Raw genomic sequence first — 12,375 nt, forward strand, 5'->3', positions numbered from 1 at the left:
GGCACTTGCAGCCATGGTTTAGTTGTCATGAGGTGTTAGGTATTAGGTAATAGGTTGGACTTGATGATCTCTGAGGTCTTTTCCAACCTGCTTGATTCTATGATTCTATGAATGATTCAATTTATATCGTTTCTTCTTAGTCTCTTTGTACTGATTTAAGGGTAACCCACAGTAAGCTAAACCAGAATTTAATTGATCATTGTGCATGAGGACAAACAATGTTTAGTTCTTTCATAGAGTTTAATTCATTTTTCACAATGTAATTTGAAAGATAAGTTATTTGGGAACAGTTCCACCAACAATGGTGTAGAAGGAATGTGGAACCAAACCATGTCTCCTGTTTCTGGTTTAAAGCACTGATTTGCAGGACCACAGGATGGAAAGAAAGGGCAAAAGAAGAAGAAAGTATTACGGTCATTAAGTAACCAGGTCTCTCAAATGCTACTTTTATGGCATAAACAACAGACTAAATTCCAGTGTGCAAGAGAACACAGTTTCTATATCCACCTACGCTGAAATACGAGTTAATCTTACTTTTATGACACAAGGAGATGACCAATTGCAATCTTGCTACAGTGCTTTATAGCTATATGCCATCAACTGAAACTCAGTGACTGACATGCCCATGCTCTCAGCTTACTGCAGTTAAAGGAAAATAAGAATAAACAAACTACTGTGGGTAGTAGGGTTCATGCAGATCCATCCAACTTTGGATTGGAAGGTGCAACACATACTCGGTCACACTTTATCTCAGCTGAGGTAACTCAGTGGCTGAGAGGTGGTAACTCTTAACCACTTCTGTTATTCTGCCTCTGATTATATAGATGAGTGATTCCCAGAAAATGTACCTGAAGGGTTTTTGGATTACAAATTGTTGAATAATGATTCTAAGTCATATCAGGTCTTCAGAAAGAAACCACAACAAAGGTGTGAAACTTTGAATTCTATCACCACAGCTATTTGGAAATAAGGAATGGCGTCTCTTAAACTGATATATAAAGCCCTTTGAATGCTCTTGCTGACAGTTTTCAACCCTTTTCTAGTCTAGATCAAGTGATTATGCATAGGTTATTCAGCTTGAAACTTCCATAGACATGTACAGTCTCTGTAACACTGTTCTACTGATTTATCTTTTGATTAAAAAGTTGTTAAAATTTGGCTGGATGTTAAGATGTCACTACTTCCCACTTGTTGAAATACAGCATCAAAATCAGTACAGGCTGACATGAGCACTATTATCGTGAAATCTAACTGCTCCATATACCACCACAACCCTGCATCATGCTGAAGCAATCACAGTATCAATTCCCCTAATGGTTAATATAATTTGTTCCAGGCCCTGTAATGATGGTGCACTTCCTTCTGGCATTCTCAAACTGCATTCTCAGAGCTTTTCTTAACTTCCACTGAAGCACTGAGGTGCAGACCCCACTACTGACAGGAACACAGAATTAGCAGAAACATGGACATAATGCAAGCACAAGAACAAAATTCTGTTTTGAGTAGACTTGGGTTTCCATTCAACACGTATTAATGAGTTTTAGCACAGTCCCTCCTTTTTTTGGTGTCCAGTGCTTACCTATCCTGAAGGGGATGAGCTACACACTATCCTGACTTGTAGCTGGTTATGGAAGATGAGTTCCTTTCTCACTTTTCAGTGTATGTGGGCCTATCAATCTTTTGGATGAAGGGTCTGAAGTGGGAGAATTATCTCAGAGACAGTCTGAGAGAACAAAAGGCTTCCTACAGCACTGTTGGCTGAAGAGGATTACAGGGTCTGTGCTGGGGTAGCTTCTAAAAAGATAATAAAAATAAAGAATTAGAAAGAAACAACTCCATCTGTTCTGTTACAGCTCACACAAACAGGAACCAGTGAGTTTAGTAGCTCTGACACTGAAGTAAAAGATGCAGAACCTGGAGGCACAATTCTCTGGCTGATGGACTCACTGAGCTCTCCTGTCCCATCACAGGATGGTAGATGGCTTTGGGCTTGAGTGGCAACCAAACCATCAACCATAAAACAAGAAGAGAGTTTCATTATCTTTCCAGGGATGTGGTTTAGCCTTCAGGGTCCACATCTGCACACCAGTCTCAGTTGGAATTCACCTTCCAAATAAGCTGGCAATACCACTAGTGTTATTTGCACTCACTGCCTTTTTTGCAAATCTGAAATTCACTAACCTTCACTGTCACAGTCAAAAGATGTTTTTTACACCATACCACATGTTTCTTGAGTTTCACAAACAGGCCAAATAATCTCCATACAGATTAATCCATAATGGTAACAAATAGAAGGATTATAGTAACTATTCCCAAATATCTGGATCTCAAAGTCAGATGGATTTACATTAAAAAGACAGGATATTAATTTATTAACTGTCCTATTAAAAATCCATTATAATTAACTATCACCTCTGTTTCAGTGATCCAAGATTAACTATTTCCTCTTTCAAGCAAAACCGTGTAAACCAGCCTGCAATATGTTTACAGAGCATTTGGCTGAAACACTAAGGGCCTAGAACATGCCAAAGTGTTGTGATACTTCCTATTCTGTTTAAGTTCATATCATGCTGGAGTGTAGTTCTACATTAGTTTTAAGACTACAAGGGGGAAGTGTTTTAGAAACTTGTTTAACAACTGCTTCATTCATAACTTCACAGTTCCTGCAAACAGGTATGTTTGGGTTCTCACACAACATTCTTTTTTATTAAGTCACCTGCAGGTCTAACCTTACGTATAAGTGTATACATAAGTCAATAAACAAATAAACCAACCCCCACCAACAGCCTCTGATTCCTGGCCACCCTTCCGTTTTCTTAGTAATTCTTTCAGTGCTTTCTCTCCATTTGGCACCAGGACTGAAAAAATTTATTTGGAAGGAAAGAAGTAGTAAACTACACAACTGGTCTTACTCTGGGGTGAACAAAAGGACAACTCACTATTTTCCTCAGAGATGCACCTCGAAATACTAAGGGGGGAAAAAAGTTCCAAAACAAAAATACATCCCCGTATTTTAAAAACCCCAACAAAGCAAACAAAAACCACAAGCAAAAAAATAAAGCAAAACAAAACAAAAATCCCCAAAGAACACCACGACCACCACCACCAAAAACCAAAGCCAAGGCTTGAAGAGTAACACAACTTAACTACAATTTGACAGGAGATCAAGGCCAAAGCAAAGCAGAGAAGCCAAAGATTCCAGGTTCGAATTTGCTCCTAAACTGAAGTAGGAAAATCCTGTGGGTAGGAGATAGTATGGTAGCTTAGCTTTTTACAGTCTCCACAACACGAAAGCCTGCTTCTGCTCAACAGCTTCAAAGAATTCAAGATCGCAGCAACAAAGACTAAAAGGTCAGACTAAACTCATTGCTCACACCATGCACTAAAAATATACAATGCTATGACAAACTGCTTGATGAACACAAATGGCAGAAGATTGAACACTGGCCTCCCCAGAACTAGCAAAAGTTTAGAGATAAATTTAAACTCAAAATAATTCTGGCTTTTCCAAACAAATATTTGAAAGTGCTAGCTGAGACTGAAGGAGTCCAAGAGGGCATTCCTTTCTTTGCTTGACACTTCATGCAAGCTGGGAGGGGGATGCTGTTCTTGCTCACACCAACACGCCACTGATTTTTTTCTAAGAAAGATGGAGTTTGGCTTTGATGTCTGAAAGAGGAAGTTAGAGCTTGCAGCTGGCATATACATTAATAGGATGGGCACTGGTGGACTTGCAGGGGCCTCAAGTAGGTCATACTGTCCTATCTACTCACAGCACACAAATGAAACATACAAATGTCATTGTCCAGCTAGTGCTCAAACACACAGGCTTACAATTAATTTCTAACAACTCTCTACATTAGCTACAACCCAGTCATGTGAGCTTTGCAAAAATAACACAGAACAGTCACAGCCTCAGATAAGTTGTTTAAAATCATCCATTACAAAATACATTGTCATGGACATTTGCTGTTTGTTTAGCCTAATGCAACTTAAATAAATTCTTTGGTAACTATTAAATAATTTTTTTAAAAAATTGGAATAAGAGCTACTTTTGCACATTTAAATAATAAAGCATTCATTTCTTAAACCAAATATTCAAGCCTAGTGATAGCCCTGAGCTAATCTGACCAACTCTACAACCTAAATCAACTTTTTAGGGTTTCTCTCAAAGTTGTATTTGACTGGAAGGTCTAAACAGAGGCTATCCCACAAAGCAAGGATTAAAGATAGCATTATTCATACCACCTTTGAGTCTATTCCCTCTGCTTGCAATATGCAAGGCTACAAGGAAAAAACTAGGGAAGAAGTGGAAACCTTACATGCCTGAGAATTTTATTGTTGCAGAAAAACATCGTTAGTCTTAATTAACTCCTTCAGCTGATAATCTGGCAAGTATGTGAAGGCCAAATGAATCCAAGGCCATGGGTAGAGAAACTTCTGTATTTTTTTCAGCACTTTAATTTGTAGCAAATGAAGCATTATTTTTTCTGCCTTGAAGAAGTACACATGTATCTGGGAATTTAGCTGGACTTCATAATTTTCTACAGGAAATACTAAGTGTTGAAGAATTCTTACATTGCTACGTAAGTGGTGGGTATTTTACAGTCAGTACTGCATTACAAAACTTTCCATGTTCTCATAAAAATCCAGTGTACTTTTAGGACACAAGTTTTCATGCACTAGATTACAGTTTTACAGAAGATAAGCTTCGAGCCTGAAACAGCTTGACAACATCCCCTTAGTTTGTTCATCAGATTAACTCTCTGTCACACATCAGATGAACAGCTTAATTGGTTTCCTGCCTAACCTAACACAGAGCCCAAGCAATTCCCTTCTAAAGCACAATCAGAAGCATAACCAAAATTGCTGTAACATTCCACTTCAACAGTACATTCAGTTTGAAATTTTAATTTCTGCCTCTGTCTAAGAAAGAGAGTTGCTTACAGAACTAATAATGTGTTATGGGTCTCTTCACATCTAGGTCACCGGTTCAAACTCGGCCTTAGTTGCTGATGAATTAAAAGGAAGAATGAGGTTAAAAAAAAAAAAAAAAGAAAGTAGTCATGAATCTGACCTCTGTCTCTGCCTCTGCAACATATCCACTTTGTGCACTTGGGCTACTCAGCTAACTACTCTTTCCAGATAATTCCACAGATGTGAAATGGGAATAAATAATATGAATATCACATTAATCCTGGAAGATCAACTCATTAAGGATTCTTAACTATCCAAGCTTGTCAGAAAATCAAAGTATTGGCACTTTTAGGCTGCTCAGCTGCTGACATGAAATATCAGGGGAGCTTTTCTCAAGTCAACACCTTGATGTTAGAAGTGAAAAACACTAGCCACACCGGCATTTTTTTACAGCAACATATGCATGGAAATAAAATTCTGAATGGGCCTGAGAATCCACTTTTTCTCACAGGTAGACAGCACAGGTAAAAACTGAAGCAAACTGGAAATCCAGAAGCAGCCCTGTTATGGGTGAGAAAGACAGGTGACAACCACACAGTGTAGAGGTGCACTGTGTTGTACTATACAGCATTGCATGTGAATGCTACATCTGCCAATGTTGGCCAACAGAACAGGGAAGGAAGGGAGAGAAGGAAAAGTTATCATCCCTGCATCCCTTGATAAAACTAGTTGTTCTTGTTCCAAGGCTAAACAAAGTTTTTTATTGTCAAGAAGTGTCATGCTGGCATGTATTACCACTTCAGACTCTTAATTAAAAAACAAGGAATGAGAAACACAAAGGAAAACAACACATGTACGGAGCACCAAGGCATTTTAATTCATTCGTGGGTTAAAAGGTGAAAAAAATAGTGGTGGTAGAGAGTTTAGACGCAACATGATAACTTCATTAAAAGGCTGTAACTGCTGCAAAAATCATCATACCGTCTCTTACACAGCCTTGATTTCAGAAGAATATTGAAGTATGGCTCATATGCAACACTGAGAATCTTTTGTATTTGCAGGAGAATTCAGAAAGACTACAACTATTCCATGCTCTTTCCAAAGACTCCTCAAATATTTAACCACAAGAACAAAATATGTTTTACTGAGAATGTATTTCATTATTACTTCCAATTCAGAGTCAGCCATGCCTTTTTATTCAGGGGAAGCTCATACTGAGCAATTCCAAACAACAAAGAAAAGCACAAGTGCTGCAATCAAGAGCATTTAATGAGACAATGTGCAACAACTTTGTGCCAAGGAGGAAATCATAAAGATGAAAAACGGTCTCTTCCTCTTCCAAATCTAGTTGCCAAATGTCCACTAATTCTAACACAGGTAGGGAGCAGTACTCTAGCAATGAAGTTCAGAGAAACTTTGGTAATGGATGGAGCCAACAAAAGCCACAAGTACAATTCCAAAATTATTTAATGGGTTATGCTTTGCTCAAGCTCCTATTGACAAAATGATGAAGTAAACACATAAATCAGCGTTAAGATATTACACTGAAGTTATTTGCTACTCTTTGACATTATTTCTGCACCTCACTGCAAAGATAAAGGCTGAAGCAATACTAAGCAGAATGCCAGTTTTAACCACTGCTTCATTAAGTTTTCCACCAAGTATCAAATAGAACAAAGACCAGAACCATCAGAAAGTACAAGGAGAAAGGGAAAGTATTCATATTATGCAAAGAAGGAAGTCTACACAGGATCCTTTGCAGGAAAGATGCGTGTTGCTTAACATCATGCATTTGGGTCTATGCATGAACTATCTCTAAACTTCTCTACATCTGTCCCTGACTGAGGGTACTCTGACTATTCTTTGCAAGTGGGGCAGCTGAAATTATTATATTATTTTCTAAAGATTGATTCAGAATTATCTTTTCTTCTTAGCACAACTGTGTGCTTGTTTCTAATTCTGTGCAGGGAAAAAAAAGAGATCGAGTAGTAGATGAGAACACACAAAATCTTACTACATTCACACAACATTGAGAGCTGCTGTTTGAGGCACTATGCTTGGAAAACGGGCAAGCATATCACAAGAGAGAGGACTGAGTATTTGCTCTCCTTCAATTGCAACTGCTGTTTCTCTTTGGAATCATTGATAATCATTAGATAAGATGAAATCTGTAGCTTACCTTCTGTACTAACTCTGGCAGTAGCTTCCAAAGACTGAGAAAATCATGCGCTAAATGAACATGACTGAAAGTACAATGCCAAGGAACATGTTGTAGAACTGAATATGGCTTCAAAATTCCCTTGCAGCCATTAGCATGTCTCAGATACTTTTAGTTAATACACACATTTCCCACCCACCCCCTTTTTTTTTAATAAATGTGTTTTCAAAGAAGCTGAAAAATAATGTTGTACCCTGACTGCTTTAGGTTAAGCATGATAACCTGGTTCTCACAGACTCCTGTATATCAAAAGAAGACTGCAAGTTACAATGTGGATTTGTGTCAGTGTAGAGTTTCAGTTTTGACAGAAGGGATCTCTTACCTTCAGACAGGAACAAATCATCAGCTGGAGACACCAGGTCTGCCTGGATAGCAAGGCCATTGCTCAACAATGTGGTAATCTGATTTGTCAAGATAACCTGCAAACAGACAAGAAGAGGGGGAAGGGAATTTTTATAGCTACTGGAAGGTAGAGAGCAGCCCAGACAAGGACTGCAATCCTCCAGGCACAGCATCCAGGCAACCCTCTACTCTGACCTTCAGCAAATTCAACACTCAGAAAATTCTGAACTACATGCAAAGACTGAACAAGATAAGCACAAGAAATGCAATAAAGGGGATACTGTTAAAAAGATGAAATATGAAACACACTGTGCTGATACATATGGCCACCTCAAATGAAGCTACTGTTCTGAAAGCTCCATTCTTCAATGAAAAATTTGATGCTCCTTACAATAAGCATAATGTTCTTCATGGGCAAATAGGGTATTTACATTCTAGCAGTTTTCACACAATTTATACATAGAGTTCTGCTGGCTGAAACAGTGCTACAGAGAAAGGTACTGTAGGGATACAACCCCACTGATCTGAAGCACAAGAGTACTAAATTTCATAGGGTTATCTCTACACAAGAGGATTTTTTTCAGTGATTTTCAGGATCACAAGTTTCTGGTAAACAGACTGTACTACCCACACCATGCTCTCCTCTGACAGCACGAGTAAAGGTCTTGCTTGCAAGAGATGAACGTAGTTTCTTGCACCTTTGAACAAATACTGTTTTTTCCTATTAATAGCATTAAGGCAACCACTGCCCAGAGTGAGAAAAGCATAGGTATCAACACTATTATCTCCTAACATTTTGGATGTCTAAGCAGTTGCCATTTCTGCGATTACAATAGGTTTCCACTTCGTGGAATCACTTTCATATTTTTCTAAAGAACCAAACTGATCCTTCTAGTTGTACTGACAACAGCCTCTGCTCCAAACAAGCCCTCTCTGAAATCAATGGCCTCTCTTCAGCCGTGTTTGTCAGAGGAGGAAGGGAGACATTCCGCATGGTACTCCGTGGATGTAATTTTGTGATGCTACTGGAATAAACTATCATTTTGCCATTGCTTAAAGGAAGAGGAATTTCTCTGCCCTTCCCTCTGATCATGGCTTCCTCTTGTTCTCTAATATTTCCAGTAGTATGATATGACACACTCTCTCTTTCCTTTTTCTATGATCCCAAAGAAGTTGTGTTGGATCACAGCCACAGTGGTGGTGGCACAGGGTGTTGTATCTTCTTCATCTACTCAATGAAGGATAGGATAGGATAGGATAGGAAAGGATAGGAAAGGAAAGGATAGGAAAGGAAAGGAAAGGAAAGGAAAGGAAAGGAAAGGAAAGGATAGGATAGGATAGGATAGGATAGGATAGGATAGGATAGGATAGGATAGGATAGGATAGGATAGGATAGGATAGGATAGGATAGACCAGACCAGGTTGGAAGAGACCTTCAAGATCATCGTGTCCAACCTATCATCCAACACCACCTAATCAACTAAACCATGCAACCAAGCACCCCATCAAGTCTCCTCCTACACACCTCCAGTGATGGTGACTCCACCATCTCCCTGGGCAGCCCATTCCAATGGCAAATCACTCTCTCTGTGTAGAACTTCTTCCTAACCTCCAGTCTAAACCTCCCCTGGTGCAGCTTGAGACTGTGTCCTCTTGTTCTGGTGCTGGTTGCCTGGGAGAAGAGACCAGCCCCCACCTGTCTCTGCCCTTCTCTGGACATGTTCCAGCAAGTCAACATCCTTCCTAAAGGACCCAGAACTGGACACAGGACTCAAGGTGCGGCCTAACCAGTGCAGCATACAGGGGCAAAATGACCTCCCTGCTCCTGCTGGCCACACTGTTCCTGATGCAGGCCAGGATGCCATTGGACTTCTTAGCCACCTGGGCACACTGTAGGCTCATGTTCAGCCTACCATCAACCAGTACCCCTAGGTCCCTCTCTGCCAGGCCGCTCTCCAGCCACTCTGACCCCAGCCTGTAGGACTGCATGGGGTTGTTCAAGACCTTCATAATCCCGTAGAGATGTCCATCGTGTTCTTCTGCTACTGACTGTAAGCTCTGGACAAACTTTAACTGGCTATCACTGCCCAGCTTAAAGATAGGTTGCACTTACTAGGACTGGACATTTATGACCACTGCAGTGAACACAAACATGACAGATAACAGCCTTGTTTGGTCCTATACCTAGGATAAGGTTCTCAAGGTGCAAATCGCAATACTGCCAACAGCAAACACAAAAGACGCACATCATACCCCCCTGCTGCTCTCCCCAGGGCTCCTGAATCCACCTAAGTGCACCCTAAAGCAGGCAGGAATTGGCCTGGCACACACAACCCTTTGCAGCCACTGCTAGCTGTCTTGTTCATCGCATTACAAGGTAAGAGTCAATTTTAAAACAAAAGAAAAAGTAACTTTTTCCTTTCCATTTTAGCAAGCAAGTTCATCCTTGTGACAGGATGATCAGAAGTGGTTTAAGGCAAACAAAAGGTACAGGCAGCCAAGAGTCAGGAGGGATAAGGAACAAGATGCTAGGCCTTTCCTTCTTAATACTGTTTTCAATCCATTTTCACTGTGTTACAGACCTCTCAGCCTCAGTTGTCCACTGAGGCTCTTCCACCAACCAGGCCTAACTTACACCAACAATATGGCACATCAGTGAAGCTTCTCCTTGATTTGGTAGCAAGAAAAGTGCTGAAACAGAACACACTAACAATCTTACATATATACTTATACGGGTGGGATATGAAGCTTTCATTGGCACACTGCTGCAACAATCACATTAGTCACCAGTGTCAAATGCTCTGTAAGACATGCAGTCACCCCAGTTCTGTGCCAAGATAATCTTTGTACTGTGCCATCATGTATTTTATTATTTACACACCACATTTTAAAGAAAAGCTACAGTGCTCAGGGATCTTTCTTTGATTCAAAAAAAAACCTAAGCACACCATATTTCATATAGTTCTCCTTCAAAGCAAACTAAATTTAAAGGCTTCAAAAATCAAAACAAAAACGAAGAACAAGAGAAATGCAGCTGCATTTTTTTTTTAACTGACAGCTTTTTTTGGACCTTTTCTTTAACCAGGAATCCCACAACACTGTTTGCTGTAGGACTCCAAACCTCTTCATCTCTTCTGTTTCACACAAACCATGCCTCTGAATTTAGATTTCAGTTTCTGGTGTGTCCCTCAGTAATTATTCAATACTAACAATGTCCCAGACACAGAGTTTCACTGTTTAAAGAATCCATTTAAAAATGCAGAATCCTACCCAAGTAAATGGCCTTCTCTTGCTTGCTCTGAGAATGTGATTTAAAGCATATTTTTAGTTCCATGACTTCACTGAGAGTTAAACATTTACTTAGATATATGTTTAAATACTATCTTGAATAAGCACACTTCCTCTGAGACAAAGTCATACACATATACAGAATGCTTATTTTGGAATTAACTGAAAATTATTCCTCATTTCTGCAGGCCTGCAGAGCCAACACAGAGATTTGATTCTCCCGTTAAGTAGAAGCCAAAAGGCTGTTAGCTAAGCATTAAATTTGACATCAAATTCTGTGTCACACTTCTGCAGCTTTCCTTGCTGCAAAATTCTTCCATCGGGTATAGCTACTTCTATTACAACCAACTAATACCCATCTTTGTGCACCTACTGTAGTGCTGTTTGAACCTCACATTGCAGATGTGCAGAGTGCACAGAAATCTCACCAGCTCAAATAAGCTGCAGGCTGCTAACAGAAGGAGAAAAGCTGGCCCTTACTCAGCTCCAGTTCCTATTTAAAAAGTTAAGGTACTCAGAGAACTCCTCTGACTACATATATGTATCTTCAAAACACATCCTTCCTGGAAAGTGCAAAGTTTTCTTTCATTCTCACCAGAGCAAACTTCGGTCAGGAATGTTTTGGCAATGAACAGTGCCATTTGAATAAAGCACTACACATTTTCAGCAGTCCCCAGTCCTACAGACATTCAACCTGAAGCCATAAATGTTGACGCCACACAAATTCAGCATCACACCTAAAGAATGGATTCACTTATCCTCAAAGTCTCCTTTGGCACCCTGAAAGACATGCTTACAGTCTGTTGTGCTACCTTCTGGAAGGGTTCACTGTGTTCAGATTGTTGCAAAGACGTGCATGAGTTGAACCTAAGTATGATATGGAGAGAGCATACAGGCAGATAATAGAGATGTGGAATGAAACACCTGTGTGACTTTCTGACAGGTAATCACATTCATGCATGGCCAGAATCAGCTGAGTCTCACACATTGCTTCTTATGTGTGCACAGAGTATAATGCTAGTTCTGATCTCAGGATGCCATATCTTACCAATCACCAACAAGAATATTACAGTACCTCCCTTTTGTCTGCTAGGTGTCACGCTTAAAGAAAGCACCTCTCATTGCTAAACAGGACCTAGAAACAGGCTGGGGTCACAAGTCTGAGCAGACTTGCTAGAAAGAGTTCCTTGCACTGAAAGAGCAGTAGCACTTCCTCAACTTTTCATTGGAGATCTGCCATTAATATACAGATCAGATTTACCCTGTTTAGTGCAGGAGACCTGCCAAGTCCTCAGTCTAATTAGGTAAGGAAAAAGTCGCCTTTTTTGTGGTTCCTTCTGACAGATACTGGGTAATATTACCAGCAAAGCACAGCTTCCATTTATATTGAAATACACAGTATTTTAAAATAGATTGTATTTTATAAATTACCCAGTATTTTAAGAGGAGCTCTTATTTCCAGCATCAAATAACCCAGAAAGTATTTTCACTACCAGGAGCACTTACATTACCACTAAGGCACCAAGGGTCACAAAAACCATTAAACCTCTCCAACACAGCTGTGTCCTGACATGAGCAACAGGTAGGGAGGTTGTGCAATGGTTTGACTT

General features: G+C 39.9%; 1 protein-coding gene across 1 annotated transcript in view; it reads right to left on the minus strand.

Moving 5' to 3' along the window:
- The window catches only part of RAD51B (RAD51 paralog B), a 396,338-nt gene that overhangs the window by 221,210 nt on the left and 162,753 nt on the right, over positions 1-12,375 (minus strand). The window contains exon 7 of the mRNA XM_009897215.2: positions 7,458-7,554. Within this exon, the coding sequence (XP_009895517.2) occupies positions 7,458-7,554 (97 nt within the window). The remainder of the gene's footprint in view (positions 1-7,457; positions 7,555-12,375) is intronic.

The sequence above is a fragment of the Dryobates pubescens genome, chromosome 5, assembly GCF_014839835.1.
Source record: "Dryobates pubescens isolate bDryPub1 chromosome 5, bDryPub1.pri, whole genome shotgun sequence".
Classification (NCBI taxonomy): domain Eukaryota; kingdom Metazoa; phylum Chordata; class Aves; order Piciformes; family Picidae; genus Dryobates; species Dryobates pubescens.